Source organism: Scyliorhinus torazame, chromosome 25 (assembly GCF_047496885.1).
Source record: "Scyliorhinus torazame isolate Kashiwa2021f chromosome 25, sScyTor2.1, whole genome shotgun sequence".
Lineage (NCBI taxonomy): Eukaryota > Metazoa > Chordata > Chondrichthyes > Carcharhiniformes > Scyliorhinidae > Scyliorhinus > Scyliorhinus torazame.
In genome coordinates, this window is record NC_092731.1 from 48246620 (window position 1) to 48261535 (window position 14916).

Consider the following 14916-nt stretch of genomic DNA (forward strand, 5'->3'; position numbering starts at 1 on the left):
TTTATTTTCCTCATAACTTGAAATGAAATGAAATGAAAATCGCTTATTATCACAAGTAGGCTTCAATGATGTTTCTGTGAAAAAAAGCCCCTAGTCGCCACATTCCGGCACTGTTCGGGGAGGCTGATACGGGAATTGAACCGTGCTGCTGGCCTGCCTTGGTCTGCTTTAAAAGTCAGCGATATAGCCCTGTGTGCTAAACCAGTCTGCTGGAAGAATACTGGCAGCTTGTCCCAGTCTGCCCCATGTTGTGGTAGTTGTTGCTAAGTGTTACTGTTCTTTCTCGTGTGTTGCCGGCCAGTCCCAGAATGTGCAGACAAGCTGCTGTGGGTACCGCCCTAATTCTGTGTCACACTCCTGCCACCCGGGCTCTGCTTCAGGGCTGCCTTGGTCAGGAATGGTCTCTGCAAACTGGTCACTGACCCGGGATGTCCTCTCCCCCAGCAGAATCGAATGCACCCGACACGTTATCTTCAGAGCCGGACATCAGGAGGAGCGGCTGGTCAAACACTCCTACAAGGTGAGGCAGACTCATTGACATTGCCGTCTGCGATTGGGTCTGTCTGGGACTGGGTCCGCCGTCTGGCACTGGGTCTGTCTGGGTCGGTCTGGGTCTGGGTCTGTCTGGGTCTGGGTGTGAGCCCCGAGTGGGCCTCAGGCCCCCGCTTGGATGTTACAGACTCACTTTGGCAGAGACAGAGCCTCAGTCTGGTAATGTCCAATGGGAGGGAGCTGAGGGAGAGGGAGCTGAGGGAGGGGGAGCTGAGGGAGGGGGAGCTGAGGGAGGGGGAGCTGAGGGAGAGGGAGCTGAGGGAAAGGGAGCTGAGGGAGAGGGGGCTGAGGGAGAGGGGGCTGAGGGAGGGGGAGCTGAGGGAAAGGGGGCTGAGGGAGGGGGAGCTGAGGGACGGGGAGCTGAGGGACGGGGAGCTGAGGGAGAGGGAGCTGAGGGAGAGGGAGCTGAGGGAGAGGAGCTGAGGGAGAGGGAGCTGAGGGAGAGGGAGCTGAGGGAAAGGGAGCTGAGGGAGAGGAGCTGAGGGAGGGGGAGCTGAGGGAGGGGGAGCTGAGGGAGGGGGAGCTGAGGGAAAGGGAGCTGAGGGAGAGGGAGCTGAGGGAGGGGGAGCTGAGGGAGGGGGAGCTGAGGGAGAGGGAGCTGAGGAAAGGGAGCTGAGGGAGAGGGGGCTGAGGGAGAGGGGGCTGAGGGAGGGGGAGCTGAGGGAAAGGGGGCTGAGGGAGGGGGAGCTGAGGGACGGGGAGCTGAGGGAGAGGGAGCTGAGGGAGGGGGAGCTGAGGGAGAGGGAGCTGAGGGAGAGGGAGCTGAGGGAGAGGGAGCTGAGGGAGGGGGAGCTGAGGGAAAGGGAGCTGAGGGAGAGGGGGCTGAGGGAGGGGGAGCTGAGTGAAAGGGGGCTGAGGGAGGGGGAGCTGAGGGACGGGGAGCTGAGGGACGGGGAGCTGAGGGAGAGGGAGCTGAGGGAGAGGGAGCTGAGGGAGAGGGAGCTGAGGGAGAGGGAGCTGAGGGAGAGGGAGCTGAGGGAGAAAGCTGAGGGACGGGGAGCCGAGGGACGGGGAGCTGAGGGAGAGGGAGCTGAGGGAGAGGGAGCTGAGGGAGAGGGAGCTGAGGGAGAGGGAGCTGAGGGAGAGGGAGCTGAGGGAGAAAGCTGAGGGACGGGGAGCTGAGGGCGAGGGGGCTGAGGGAGAGGGAGCTGAGGGACGGGGAGCTGAGGGAGGGGGAACTGAGGGAGAGGGAGCTGAGGGAGAGGGAGCTGAGGGAGAGGGAGCTGAGGGAGAGGGAGCTGAGGGAGAGGGAGCTGAGGGAGGGGGAGCTGAGGGAGGGGGAGCTGAGGGACGGGGAGCTGAGGGACGGGGAGCTGAGGGACAGGGAGCTGAGGGAAAGGGGGCTGAGGGAGGGGGAGCTGAGGGAAAGGGAGCTGAGGGACGGGGAGCTGAGGGAGAGGGAGCTGAGGGAGAGGGAGCTGAGGGAGAGGGAGCTGAGGGAAAGGGAGCTGAGGGACGGGGAGCTGAGGGAAAGGGGGCTGAGGGAGAGGGAGCTGAGGGACGGGGAGCTGAGGGACGGGGAGCTGAGGGAAAGGGGGCTGAGGGAGAGGGGGCTGAGGGAGAGGGAGCTGAGGGACGGGGAGCTGAGGGAGAGGGAGCTGAGGGAGGGGGAGCTGAGGGACGGGGGAGCTGAGGGAAAGGGGGCTGAGGGAGAGGGAGCTGAGGGAGGGGGAGCTGAGGGAGAGGGAGCTGAGGGAGGGGGAGCTGAGGGAGGGGGAGCTGAGGGACGGGGAACTGAGGGAGGGGGAGCTGAGGGAGAGGGAGCTGAGGGAGAGGGAGCTGAGGGAGAGGGGGCTGAGGGAGGGGGAGCTGAGGGAGGGGGAGCTGAGGGAGGGGGAGCTGAGGGAGGGGGAGCTGAGGGAGGGGGAGCTGAGGGAGGGGGAGCTGAGGGAGGGGGAGCTGAGGGAGGGGGAGCTGAGGGAAAGGGAGCTGAGGGAGAGGGAGCTGAGGGAGGGGGAGCTGAGGGAGGGGGAGCTGAGGGAGGGGGAGCTGAGGGAGAGGGAGCTGAGGGAGAGGGAGCTGAGGGAGGGGGAGCTGAGGGAGGGGGAGCTGAGGGAGGGGGAGCTGAGGGAGAGGGAGCTGAGGGAAAGTGAGCTGAGGGAGAGGGGGCTGAGGGAGAGGGGGCTGAGGGAGGGGGAGCTGAGGGAAAGGGGGCTGAGGGAGGGGGAGCTGAGGGACGGGGAGCTGAGGGACGGGGAGCTGAGGGAGAGGGAGCTGAGGGAGAGGGAGCTGAGGGAGAGGGAGCTGAGGGAGAGGGAGCTGAGGGAGAGGGAGCTGAGGGAGAAAGCTGAGGGACGGGGAGCTGTGGGACGGGGAGCTGAGGGAGAGGGAGCTGAGGGAGAGGGAGCTGAGGGAGAGGGAGCTGAGGGAGAGGGAGCTGAGGGAGAGGGAGCTGAGGGAGAAAGCTGAGGGACGGGGAGCTGAGGGCGAGGGGGCTGAGGGAGAGGGAGCTGAGGGACGGGGAGCTGAGGGAGGGGGAACTGAGGGAGAGGGAGCTGAGGGAGAGGGAGCTGAGGGAGAGGGAGCTGAGGGAGAGGGAGCTGAGGGAGGGGGAGCTGAGGGAGGGGGAGCTGAGGGACGGGGAGCTGAGGGACGGGGAGCTGAGGGACAGGGAGCTGAGGGAAAGGGGGCTGAGGGAGGGGGAGCTGAGGGAAAGGGAGCTGAGGGACGGGGAGCTGAGGGAGAGGGAGCTGAGGGAGAGGGAGCTGAGGGAGAGGGAGCTGAGGGAAAGGGAGCTGAGGGACGGGGAGCTGAGGGAAAGGGGGCTGAGGGAGAGGGAGCTGAGGGACGGGGAGCTGAGGGACGGGGAGCTGAGGGAAAGGGGGCTGAGGGAGAGGGGGCTGAGGGAGAGGGAGCTGAGGGACGGGGAGCTGAGGGAGAGGGAGCTGAGGGAGGGGGAGCTGAGGGACGGGGAGCTGAGGGAAAGGGGGCTGAGGGAGAGGGAGCTGAGGGAGGGGGAGCTGAGGGAGAGGGAGCTGAGGGAGGGGGAGCTGAGGGAGGGGGAGCTGAGGGACGGGGAACTGAGGGAGGGGGAGCTGAGGGAGAGGGAGCTGAGGGAGAGGGAGCTGAGGGAGAGGGGGCTGAGGGAGGGGGAGCTGAGGGAGGGGGAGCTGAGGGAGGGGGAGCTGAGGGAGGGGGAGCTGAGGGAGGGGGAGCTGAGGGAGGGGGAGCTGAGGGAGGGGGGCTGAGGGAGGGGGGCTGAGAGAGGGGGGCTGAGGGAGGGGGAGCTGAGGGAGGGGGAGGGGTGGAGGGGGAGAGGGAGAGTGGAGGGATGGAGGGGGAGGGGGGTGATGGAGGGGATGGGAGGGAGGGGGAGGGGAGGGGTTGAGGGGAGTGATGGAGGGGAGGGGTGGAGGGGCAGGGAGGGGTGCAGGGGGAGAGATGGTGGGGAGGGATGAGGGGGAGGGGGAGAGGGAGGGATGGGTGAGGGGGGAGGGGAATGGTTGTACCTGCCTCTCGCTCATTGCTGTTTGACACATTGACAGGTGGAGAATCTGGCTCCGCGCTCGCTCCCAATCCGAGTCAAGCTGACTTTCCCAACGAGAATCGGCAACAAATCCCTATGGAACGTGTCCGTGTCCCAGATAACACCGGTCAGTGTGGGATTGGGGTTGGGGGTCACTGATGTCTGGAGGTCACTGCTGTCTGGGGGACACTGCTGTCTGGGGGTCACTGCTGTTTGGGGGTCACTGCTGTCTGGGGGTCACTGCTGCCTGGGGGTCACTGCTGTCTGGGGGTCACTGCTGCCTGGGGGTCACTGCTGTCTGGGGGTCACTGCTGTTTGGGGGTCACTGCTGTCTGGGGGTCACTGCTGCCTGGGGGTCACTGCTGCCTGGGGGTCACTGCTGCCTGGGGGTCACTGCTGCCTGGGGGTCACTGCTGTCTGGGGGTCACTGCTGTCTGGGGGTCACTGCTGTCTGGGGGTCACTGCTGCCTGGGGGTCACTGCTGTCTGGGGGTCACTGCTGTCTGGGGGTCACTGCTGTCTGGGGGTCACTGCTGCCTGGGGGTCACTGCTGTCTGGGGGTCACTGCTGCCTGGGGGTCACTGCTGTCTGGGGGTCACTGCTGTCTGGGGGTCACTGCTGCCTGGGGGTCACTGCTGTCTGGGGGTCACTGCTGCCTGGGGGTCACTGCTGTCTGGGGGTGGGGTGTGGTTGGGAGTATAGAGGGGGGGATGATGTGGAAGAAAACGTAGCGGGTCTGATTAGCAAGTTTGCGGATGATACTAAGATTGCAGGAGTTGCAGATAGTGATGAAGATTGTCAGAGAATACAACAGGATATAGATAGACTGCAAAATTGGGCAGAGAAATGGCAGATGGAGTTTAACCTGGACAAATGCGAGGTGATGCATTTTGGTCGATCCAATTCAGCTGGAAGCTGTAAAATAAATGGCAGAACCCGTTCGTCCCATCGGGTTGGAGGGCACAGATCCTGGGCTGAGCGCAGGTTTTCCTTGTCAGTCTTGGGTCTGGAGCGGCAGAGGACGGTCGCCTTTATCTCACTCTCTGCAAATAGTTACTTACCTTCTGAAACTGTTTATTTCCCCCACCCCCCCACCCCCCCACCCCCCCCCACCACCCCTAATAAATAAGTACTTTGCGTCAGTCTTCACAGTAGAAGACATGAGTAATATCCCAACAATTCCGGAGAGTCAGGGGGCAGAGTTGAATATGGTAGCCATCACAAAGGAGAAAGTGCTAGAGAAACTAAAAGGTCTAAAAATTGATAAATCTCCGGGCCCAGATGGGCTACATCCTAGAGTTCTAAAGGAGATAGCTGAAGAAATAGTGGAGGCGTTAGTTATGATCTTTCAAAAGTCACTGGAGTCAGGGAAAGTCCCAAAGGATTGGAAAATCGCTGTTGTAACCCCCCTGTTCAAGAAGGGAACAAGGAAAAAGATGGAAAATTATAGTCCAATTAGCCTACCCTCGGTTGTTGGCAAGATTCTAGAATCCATTGTTAAAGATGAGATTTCTAAATTCTTGGAAGTACAGGGTCGGATTAGGACAAGTCGGCATGGATTTAGTAATGGGAGGTCGTGCCTGACAAACCTGTTAGAGTTCTTTGAAGAGATAACAAATAGGTTAGACCAAGGAGAGTCAATGGATGTTATCTATCTTGACTTCCAAAAGGCCTTTGATAAGGTGCCTCACGGGAGACTGCTGAGTAAAAAAGGGCCCATGGTATTCGAGGCAAGGTACTAACCTGGATTGACGATTGGCTGTCAGGCAGAAGGCAGAGAGTTGGGATAAAAGGTTCTTCTTCGGAATGGCAACCGGTGACGAGTGGTGTCCCGCAGGGTTCAGTGTTGGGGCCACAGCTGTTCTCTTTATATATTAACGATCTAGATGACGGGACTGGGGGCATTCTGGCTAAGTTTGCCGATGATACAAAGATAGGTGGGGGGGCAGGTAGTATGGAGGAGGTGGGGAGGCTGGAGAAAGATTTAGACAGTTTAGGAGAGTGGTCCAAGAAATGGCTGATGAAATTCAACGTGGGCAAGTGCGAGGACTTGCACTTTGGAAAAAAGAATAGAGGCATGGACTATTTTCTAAACGGTGACAAAATTCATAATGCTGAAGTGCAAAGGGACTTGGGAGTCCTAGTCCAGGATTCTCTAAAGGTAAACTTGCAGGTTGAGTCCGTAATTAAGAAAGCAAATGCAATGTTGTCATTCATCTCAAGAGGCTTGGAATATAAAAGCAGGGATGTACTTCTGAAGCTTTATAAAGCATTAGTTAGGCCCCATTTAGAATACTGTGAGCAATTTTGGGCCCCACACGTCAGGAAGGGCATACTGGCACTGGAGCGGGTCCAGCGGAGATTCACACGATGATCCCAGGAATGGTAGGCCTAACATATGATGAACATCTGAGGATCCTGGGATTATATTCATTGGAGTTTAGGAGGTTGAGGGGAGATCTAATAGAAACTTACAAGATAATGAATGGCTTCGATAGGGTGGATGTAGGGAAGTTGTTTCCATTAGCAGGGGAGACTAGGACCCGGGGGCACAGCCTTAGAATAAAAGGGAGTCACCTTAGAACAGAGATGAGGAGAAATTTCTTCAGCCAGAGAGTGGTGGGTCTGTGGAATTCATTGCCACAGAGGGCGGTGGAGGCCGGGACGTTGAGTGTCTTTGAGACAGAAGTTGATAAATTCTTGATTTCACGAGGAATTAAGGGCTATGGAGAGAGAGCGGGTAAATGGAGTTGAAATCAGCCATGATTGAATGGTGGAGTGGACTCGATGGGCCGAATGGCCTTACTTCCGCTCCTATGTCTTATGGTCTTATAGATAGGTTCTAGATTAATAAGGGGTTCAGGGGTTATGGGGAGAAGGCAGGAGAATGGGGATGAGAAAATATCAGCCATGATTGAATGGCGGAGCGGACTCGATGGGCCGAGTGGCCTAATTCTGCTCCTATGTCTTATGAGGAGAGATTCAATAAACTGGGATTGTTCTCCCGAGAGAGATGGAGGCTGAGGGGGCGACCTGATGGAAGTTTATAAAGCTGGGGGGGGGGGGGGGAGGGAGGGGGGCTGGAGGGGGGGAGGGAGGGGGGCTGGGGCGGGGAGGGAGGGAGGCTGGGGGGGGGAGGGGGGCTGGGGAGGGGAGGGGTGGGGGGGAAAGAGGGGGTAGGGGGAGGGAGGGTGGGGGTGGAGGGAGGGTGGGGGTGGAGGGAGGGTGGGGGGGAGGGAGGGTGGGGGTGGGGGAGGGAGGGGTGGGTGGGTGGGTGGGGGGAGGGGTGGGTGGGGGGGAGGGAGAGGGGCTGGGGGGGAGGGAGGGAGGCTGGGGGGGAGGGGAGGCTGGGGAGGGGAGGGGTGGGGGGAGGGAGGGGGAGGGTGGAGGGAGGCTGGGGGTGAGGGAGGAGGGGTGGGGGAGGGAGGGGTGGGTGGGGGGGATGGGTGGGTAGGGGGGGAGGGAGGGGGGTGGGGGGGGAGGGGTGGGTGGGTGGGGGGAGGGAGGGGTGGGTGGGTGGGGGGGAGGGGTGGGTGGGGGGGGAGGGAGAGGGGCTGGGGGGGAGGGAGGGAGTCTGCGGGGGGAGGGGAGGCTGGGGAGGGGAGGGGTGGGGGGGAGGGAGGGGGTAGGGTGGAGGGAGGGTGGGTGGGGGAGGGAGGGGTGGGTGGGGGGAGGGGTGGGTAGGGGGTGAGGGAGGGGGGGTGAGGGAGGATGGGGTGGGGGTGGGGGAGGGAGGGGGGTGGGTGAGGGGGAGGGGGGGTGGGGGTGGGGGAGGGGGGGGTGGGGGAGGGAGGGGTGAGGGACGAGGTGGGGGTGGGGGAGGGAGGGGGTGGGGGAGGGAGGGGTGGGTGGGGGGGAGTGGTGGGTAGGGGGGAGGGAGGGGGGTGGGTGAGGGGGAGGGGGGGTGAGGGAGGACGGGGTGGGGGTGGGGGAGGGAGGGGGGTGGGTGAGGGGGAGGGGAGGTGGGGGAGGGAGGGGTGAGGGACGGGGTGGGGGTGGGGGAGCGAGGGGGTGGGGGAGGTTCGGTGGAGATGTGCGGGGGAAGTTTTTTTACACAGGGTGGTGGTGGTGGTCTGGAATGCACGGCCCAGTGAGGCGGTTGGGGCAGATACGTTGTGACCTTTAACACGTGTCTGGATTGACACATGAACAGACGGGGTATAGAAGGCTCCAGGCGGTTGGTGTAGATAGGACACGTGATCAGCGCAGGCTTGGAGAGCCGAACGGCCTGTTCCTGTGTTGTACTGTTCATTGTTCTGACTTGCGATGCCTCGCCGTACGGCATCACAGTGGTCCTGGCACATAGCATGTCCGACGGTACAGAGGCGCCTTTACATCCCGCACACTGGCCAAAACCGAACAGAGCAGCACGCAGCTGGAAAGGAAGGTTTGGCCTTTATAATCGCGGTGTGAAAATTCCCAGCGACTGGACCCGTGTCCCACTCATAGAACATAGAACATTACAGCGCAGTACAGGCCCTTCGGCCCTCGATGTTGCACCGACCTGTGAAACCACTCTAAAGCCCATCTACACTATTCCCTTATCGTCCATATGTCTATCCAATGACCATTTGAATGCCCTTAGTGTTGGCGAGTCCACTACTGTTGCAGGCAGGGCATTCCACACCCTTACTACTCTCTGAGTAAAGAACCTACCTCTGACATCTGTCCTATAACTATCTCCCCTCAATTTAAAGCTATGTCCCCTCGTGCTAGACATCACCATCCGAGGAAAAAGGCTCTCACTGTCCACCCTATCCAATCCTCTGATCATCTTGTATGCCTCAATTAAGTCACCTCTTAACCTTCTTCTCTCGAACAAAAACAGCCTCAAGTCCCTCAGCCTTTCCTCATAAGATCTTCCCTCCATACCAGGCAACATTCTGGTAAATCTCCTCTGCACCCTTTCCAATGCTTCCACATCTTTTCTATAATGCGGCGACCAGAATTGCACGCAATACTCCAAATGCAGCCGCACCAGAGTGTTGTATAGCTGCAACATGACCTCATGGCTCCGAAACTCAATCCCTCTACCAATAAAAGCTAACACACCGTACGCCTGTTTAACAACCCTCTCAACCTGGGTGGCAAATTTCAGGGATCTATGTACATGGACACCGAGATCTCTCTGCTCATCCACACTACCAAGAATCTTACCATTAGCCCAGTACTCTGTCTTCCTGTTATTCCTTCCAAAATGAATCACCTCACACTTTTCTGCATTAAACTGCATTTGCCACCTCTCAGCCCAGCTCTGCAGCTTATCTCAGAATTTACAGTGCAGAAGGAGGCCATTCGGCCCATCGAGTACGCACCGGCTCCCGGAAAGAGCACCCCACTCAAGGTCCACACCTCCACCCTATCCCCACAACCCAGTAACCCCACCCAACTAAGGGCAATTTTGGACACTATGGGCAATTTAGCATGGCCAATCCACCTAACCCGCACATCTTTGAACTGTGGGAGGAAACCGGAGCACCCGGAGGAAACCCACGCACACACTGGGAGGATGTGCAGACTCCGCACAGACAGTGACCCAAGCCGGAATCGAACCTGGGACCCTGGAGCTGTGAAGCATTTGTGCTATCCACAATGCTACCATGCTGCCCAAGTCATCTATGTCCCTCTGTAACTTGTAACATCCTTCCGCACTGTCCACAAACCCACCGACTTTAGTGTCATCTGCAAATTTACTCACCCATCCTTCTACGCCTTCTACGCCCTCCTCCAGGTCAAATGACAAACAATGACAAAAGTGGCCCCAAAACAGATCCTTGTGGTACACCACTAGTAACTGGACTCCAGTCTGAACATTTCCCATCAACCACAACCCTTTGTCTTCTTCCAGCTCGCCAATTTCTGATCCAAACTGCTAAATCACCCTGAATCCCATGCCTCCGTATTTTCTGCAGAAGCCTACCATGGGGAACTTATCAAACGCTTTACTGAAATCCATATACAGCACATCAACTGCTTTACCCTCATCCATCTGTTTGGTCACCTTCTCAAAGAACTCTATAAGGTTTGTGAGGCACGACCTACCCTTCACAAAACCATGTTGACTATCTTACCTTCTGACCTATTGCTCCTGTGCCCACCCCCTTGCCATACTAGTTTAAACCCTCCCGCATGACACGAGCAAACCTCGCGGCCAGGATATTTATGCCTCTCCGGTTTAGATGCAACCCATCCTTCTTATATAGGTCACACCTGCCCCGGAAGAGCTCCCAGTGTTCCAGATAACGGAAACCCTCCCTCCTACACCAGCTATTTAGCCACGTGTTTAGCTGCTCTATCTTCCTATTTCTAGCCTCACTGGCACGTGGCACAGGGAGCAATCCCGAGATTACAACCCTAGAGGTCCTGTCTTTTAACTTTCTGCCTAGCTCCCTGAACTCCTGCTGCAGGACCTTATGCCCCTTCCTGCCTATGTCGTTAGTACCAATATGTACAAAGCGGTATACTTGTTACTAAGGAGAACGACCACAGGGGATCCCTGCACTGACTGCTTCCTCCCAGCCCCTCTCACCGTCACCCATCTATCTTGATTCTTCGGAGTGACTACATCCCTGAAGCTTCTGTCTATGACCACCTCTGACTCCCGAATGATCCGAAGTTCATCCAGCTCCAGCTCCAGTTCCCTAACGCGGTTTCTGAGGAGCTGGAGATGGGTGCACTTCCCACAGGTGAAATCAGCAGGGACACTGACGGCGTCCCTCACCTCACATTGTCCCACACAGTCCGGACTCCGGGAAAGGACCAGCGTCCCACACAGTCCGGACTCCGGGCAAGGACCAGCGTCCCACACAGTCCGGACTCCCGGAAAGGACCAGCGTCCCACACAGTCCGGACTCCCGGAAAGGACCAGCGTCCCACACAGTCCGGACTCTGGGAACAGACCGCGTGAGAGAAAGAGCATGAGCGAGAGAAAGCGTGAGAGAGAGAAAGCGTGAGAGAGAGATAGAGAGCATGAGAGAGAGATAGAGAGCGTGAGAGAGAGAGCGTGAGAGAGAGAGCGAGAGAGAGAGAGCGCGAGAGAGAGAGCGCGAGAGAGAGAGCGCGAGAGAGAGAGCGCGAGAGAGAGAGCGCGAGAGAGAGCGCGATAGAGAGAGCGCGAGAGAGCGAGCGAGCATGAAAGGGAGTGAGCATCAGAGGGAGTGAGCATGAGAGGAGAGAGCGTGAGAGAGAGAGTGAGATAGGGAGCCTGAGGGAGAGCGAGTATAATAGAGAGAGAGCATGAGAGAGAAAGAGCGTGAGAGAGAGAGGGTGTGAGAAAGAGAGAGAGTGTGAGAGAGAGCGAGAGAGAGCACGTGAGAGAGAGAGAGAGCGTGAGAGAGAGAGAGCGTGAGAGAGAGAGAGCGTGAGACTGAGACAGCGTGAGAGAGAGAGCGTGAGAGAGAGACAGCGTAAGAGAGAGAGTGTGAGAAAGAGAGAGCGAGCATGAGAGAGAGCGTGAGAGAGAAAGAGGGTGAGAGAGAGAGAGCATGAGAGAGCGTGAGACTGAGACAGCGTGCGAGAGAGAGCGTGAGAGAGAGACAGCGTACGAAAGAGAGAGTGTGAGAAAGAGAGAGCAAGCGTGAGAGAGATCGTGAGAGAGCAAGCATGAGACTGAGACAGCGTGTGAGAGAGAGAGCATGAGAGAGAGAGCGCGAGAGGGAGAGCACGAGAGAGAGTGCGTGAGGGAGAGAGAGCGTGAGGGAGAGAGAGCGTGAGGGAGAGAGAGCGTGAGGGAGAGAGAGCGTGAGGGAGAGAGAGCGTGAGGGAGAGAGAGCGTGAGGGTGAGAGAGCGTGAGGGCGAGCGAGCATGAGGGCGAGAGTGCGTGAGGGCGAGAGTGGGTGAGGGCGAGAGAGCGTGAGGGCGAGAGAGTGCGTGAGAGCGAGAGAGTGCGTGAGAGCGGGAGAGTGCGTGAGGGCGAGAGAGTGCGTGAGGGCGAGAGAGTGCGTGAGGGCGAGAGAGTGCGTGAGGGCGAGAGAGAGTGAGGGTGAGAGAGTGCGTGAGGGCGAGAGTGGGTGAGGGTGAGAGAGTGCGTGAGGGCGGGAGAGTGCGTGAGGGCGGGAGAGTGCGTGAGGGCGGGAGAGTGCGTGAGGGCGGGAGAGTGCGTGAGGGCGGGAGAGTGCGTGAGGGCGGGAGAGTGCGTGAGGGCGGGAGAGTGCGTGAGGGCGGGAGAGTGCGTGAGGGCGGGAGAGTGCGTGAGGGCGGGAGAGTGCGTGAGGGCGAGAGAGTGCGTGAGGGCGAGAGAGTGCGTGAGGGCGAGTGAGTGCGTGAGGGCGGGAGAGTGCGTGAGGGCGGGAGAGTGCGTGAGGGCGGGAGAGTGCGTGGGGGCGAGAGAGGGCGAGAGTGCGTGAGGGCGGGAGAGTGCGTGGGGGCGAGAGAGTGCGTGAGGGCGAGAGTGCGTGTGGGCGAGAGAGGGCGAGAGTGCGTGAGGGCGGGAGAGGGCGTGAGGGCGAGAGTTCGTGAGGGCGAGAGGGCGGGAGAGTGGGTGAGGGCGGGAGAGTGCATGAGGGCGGGAGAGTGCGTGAGAGCGAGAGTGCGTGAGGGCGGGAGAGTGCGTGAGGGCGAGTGTGCGTGAGGGCGGAGAGGGCGTGAGGGCGTGAGTTCGTGAGGGCGAGAGAGTGCGTGAGGGCGAGAGAGTGCGTGAAGGCGAGAGAGTGCGTGAGGGCGGGAGAGTGCGTGAGGGCGGGAGAGTGCGTGAGGGCGGGAGAGTGCGTGAGGGCGGGAGAGTGCGTGAGGGCGGGAGTGCGTGAGGGCGAGAGAGTGCGTGAGGGCGAGAGAGTGCGTGAGGGCGAGAGAGTGCGTGAGGGCGAGAGAGTGCGTGAGGGCGGGAGAGTGCGTGAGGGCGGGAGAGTGCGTGAGGGCGGGAGAGTGCGTGAGGGCGAGAGTGCGTGAGGGCGAGAGTGCGTGAGGGCGAGAGAGTGCGTGAGGGCGGGAGAGTGCGTGAGGGTGGGAGAGTGCGTGAGGGCGGGAGAGGGCGAGAGTGCGTGAGGGCGAGAGAGTGCGTGAGGGCGGGAGAGTGCGTGAGGGCGAGAGAGTGCGTGAGGGCGAGAGAGTGCGTGAGGGCGAGAGTGCGTGAGGGCGGGAGAGTGCGTGAGGGCGAGAGAGTGCGTGAGGGCGGGAGAGTGCGTGAGGGCGAGAGTGCGTGAGGGCGAGAGTGCGTGAGGGCGAGAGTGCGTGAGGGCGGGAGAGTGCGTGAGGGCGAGAGAGTGCGTGAGGGCGAGAGTGCGTGAGGGCGAGAGAGTGCGTGACGGCGAGAGTGGGTGAGGGCGAGAGTGCGTGAGGGCGAGAGAGTGCGTGAGGGTGAGGGCGGGAGAGTGCGTGAGGGCGAGAGTGCGTGAGGGCGGGAGAGTGCGTGAGGGCGGGAGAGTGCGTGAGGGCGGGAGAGTGCGTGAGGGCGAGAGAGTGCGTGAGGGCGAGAGAGGGTTAGGGCGAGAGTGGGTGAGGGCGAGGGAGTGCGTGAGGGCGAGAGAGTGCGTGAGGGCGAGAGAGTGTGTGAGGGCGAGAGAGTGCGTGAGGGCGAGAGTGCGTGAGGGCAGGAGAGTGCGTGAGGGCGAGAGTGCGTGAGGGCGAGAGTGCGTGAGGGCGGGAGAGTGCGTGAGGGCGGGAGAGTGCGTGAGGGCGGGAGAGTGCGTGAGGGCGGGAGAGTGCGAGAGTGCATGAGGGCGGGAGAGTGCGTGAGGGCGGGAGAGTGCATGAGGGCGGGAGAGTGCGTGAGGGCGGGAGAGAGCGGGAGAGGGCGTGAGGGCGGGAGAGTGCGTGAGGGCGAGAGTTCGTGAGGGCGAGAGAGTGCGTGAGGGCGAGAGAGTGCGTGAGGGCGGGAGAGTGCGTGAGGGCGGGAGAGTGCGTGAGGGCGGGAGAGTGCGTGGGGGCGAGAGAGGGCGAGAGTGCGTGAGGGCGGGAGAGTGCGTGAGGGCGAGAGAGTCCGTGAGGGCGGGAGTGTGCGTGAGGGCGGGAGTGTGCGTGAGGGCGGGAGAGTGCGTGAGGGCGGGAGAGTGCGTGAGGGCGAGAGGGCGAGAGAGTGCGTGAGGGCGAGAGGGCGAGAGGGCGTGAGGGCGAGAGAGTGCGTGAGGGCGGGAGAGTGCGTGAGGGCGGGAGAGTGAGTGAGGGCGGGAGTGTGCGTGAGGGCGGGAGTGTGCGAGAGGGCGAGAGAGTGCGTGAGGGCGAGAGTGCGTGAGGGCGGGAGAGTGCGTGAGGGCGGGAGAGTGCGTGAGGGCGAGAGTGCATGAGGGCGAGAGAGTGCGTGAGGGCGGGAGAGTGCGTGAGGGCGGGAGAGTGCGTGAGGGCGAGAGGGCGAGAGAGTGCGTGTGGGCGAGAGGGCGTGAGGGCGAGAGAGTGCGTGAGGGCGGGAGAGTGCGTGAGGGCGGGAGAGTGCGTGAGGGCGGGAGAGTGCGTGAGGGCGGGAGTGTGCGAGAGGGCGAGAGAGTGCGTGAGGGCGAGAGTGCGTGAGGGCGAGAGGGCGTGAGGGCGAGAGAGTGTGTTAGGGCGAGAGAGTGCGTGAGGGCGGGAGAGGGCGGGAGAGTGCGTGAGGGCGGGAGAGTGCGTGAAGGCGAGAGAGTGCTTGAGGGCGGGAGAGTGCTTGAGGGCGGGAGAGTGCGTGAGGGCGGGAGTGTGCGAGAGGGCGAGAGAGTACGTGAGGGCGAGAGAGTGCGTGAGGGCGGGAGAGGGCAAGAGTGCGTGAGGGAGAGAGAGTGCGTGAGGGCGGGAGAGGGCGAGAGTGCGTGACGGCGGGAGAGGGCGAGAGTGCGTGAGGGCGAGTGAGTGCGTGAGGGCGGGAGAGGGCGAGAGTGCGTGAGGGCGGGAGAGGGCGAGTGTGCGTGAGGGAGAGAGAGTGCGTGAGGGCGAGAGAGTGCGTGAGGGCGAGAGAGTGCGTGAGGGCGGGAGAGGGCGAGAGTGCGTGAGGGAGA

At 61.1% G+C, this 14916-nt stretch overlaps 1 protein-coding gene across 1 annotated transcript in view; it reads left to right on the forward strand.

Moving 5' to 3' along the window:
* The first annotated feature begins 296 nt into the window (after positions 1-296).
* The window catches only part of LOC140402569 (integrin alpha-X-like), a 124061-nt gene continuing 109441 nt past the window's right edge, over positions 297-14916 (forward strand). Inside the window, exons 1-2 of the mRNA XM_072490419.1 lie at positions 297-520; positions 4038-4145. Coding sequence (XP_072346520.1) covers positions 398-520; positions 4038-4145 — 231 coding nt within the window. The 5' untranslated portion in view covers positions 297-397. The remainder of the gene's footprint in view (positions 521-4037; positions 4146-14916) is intronic.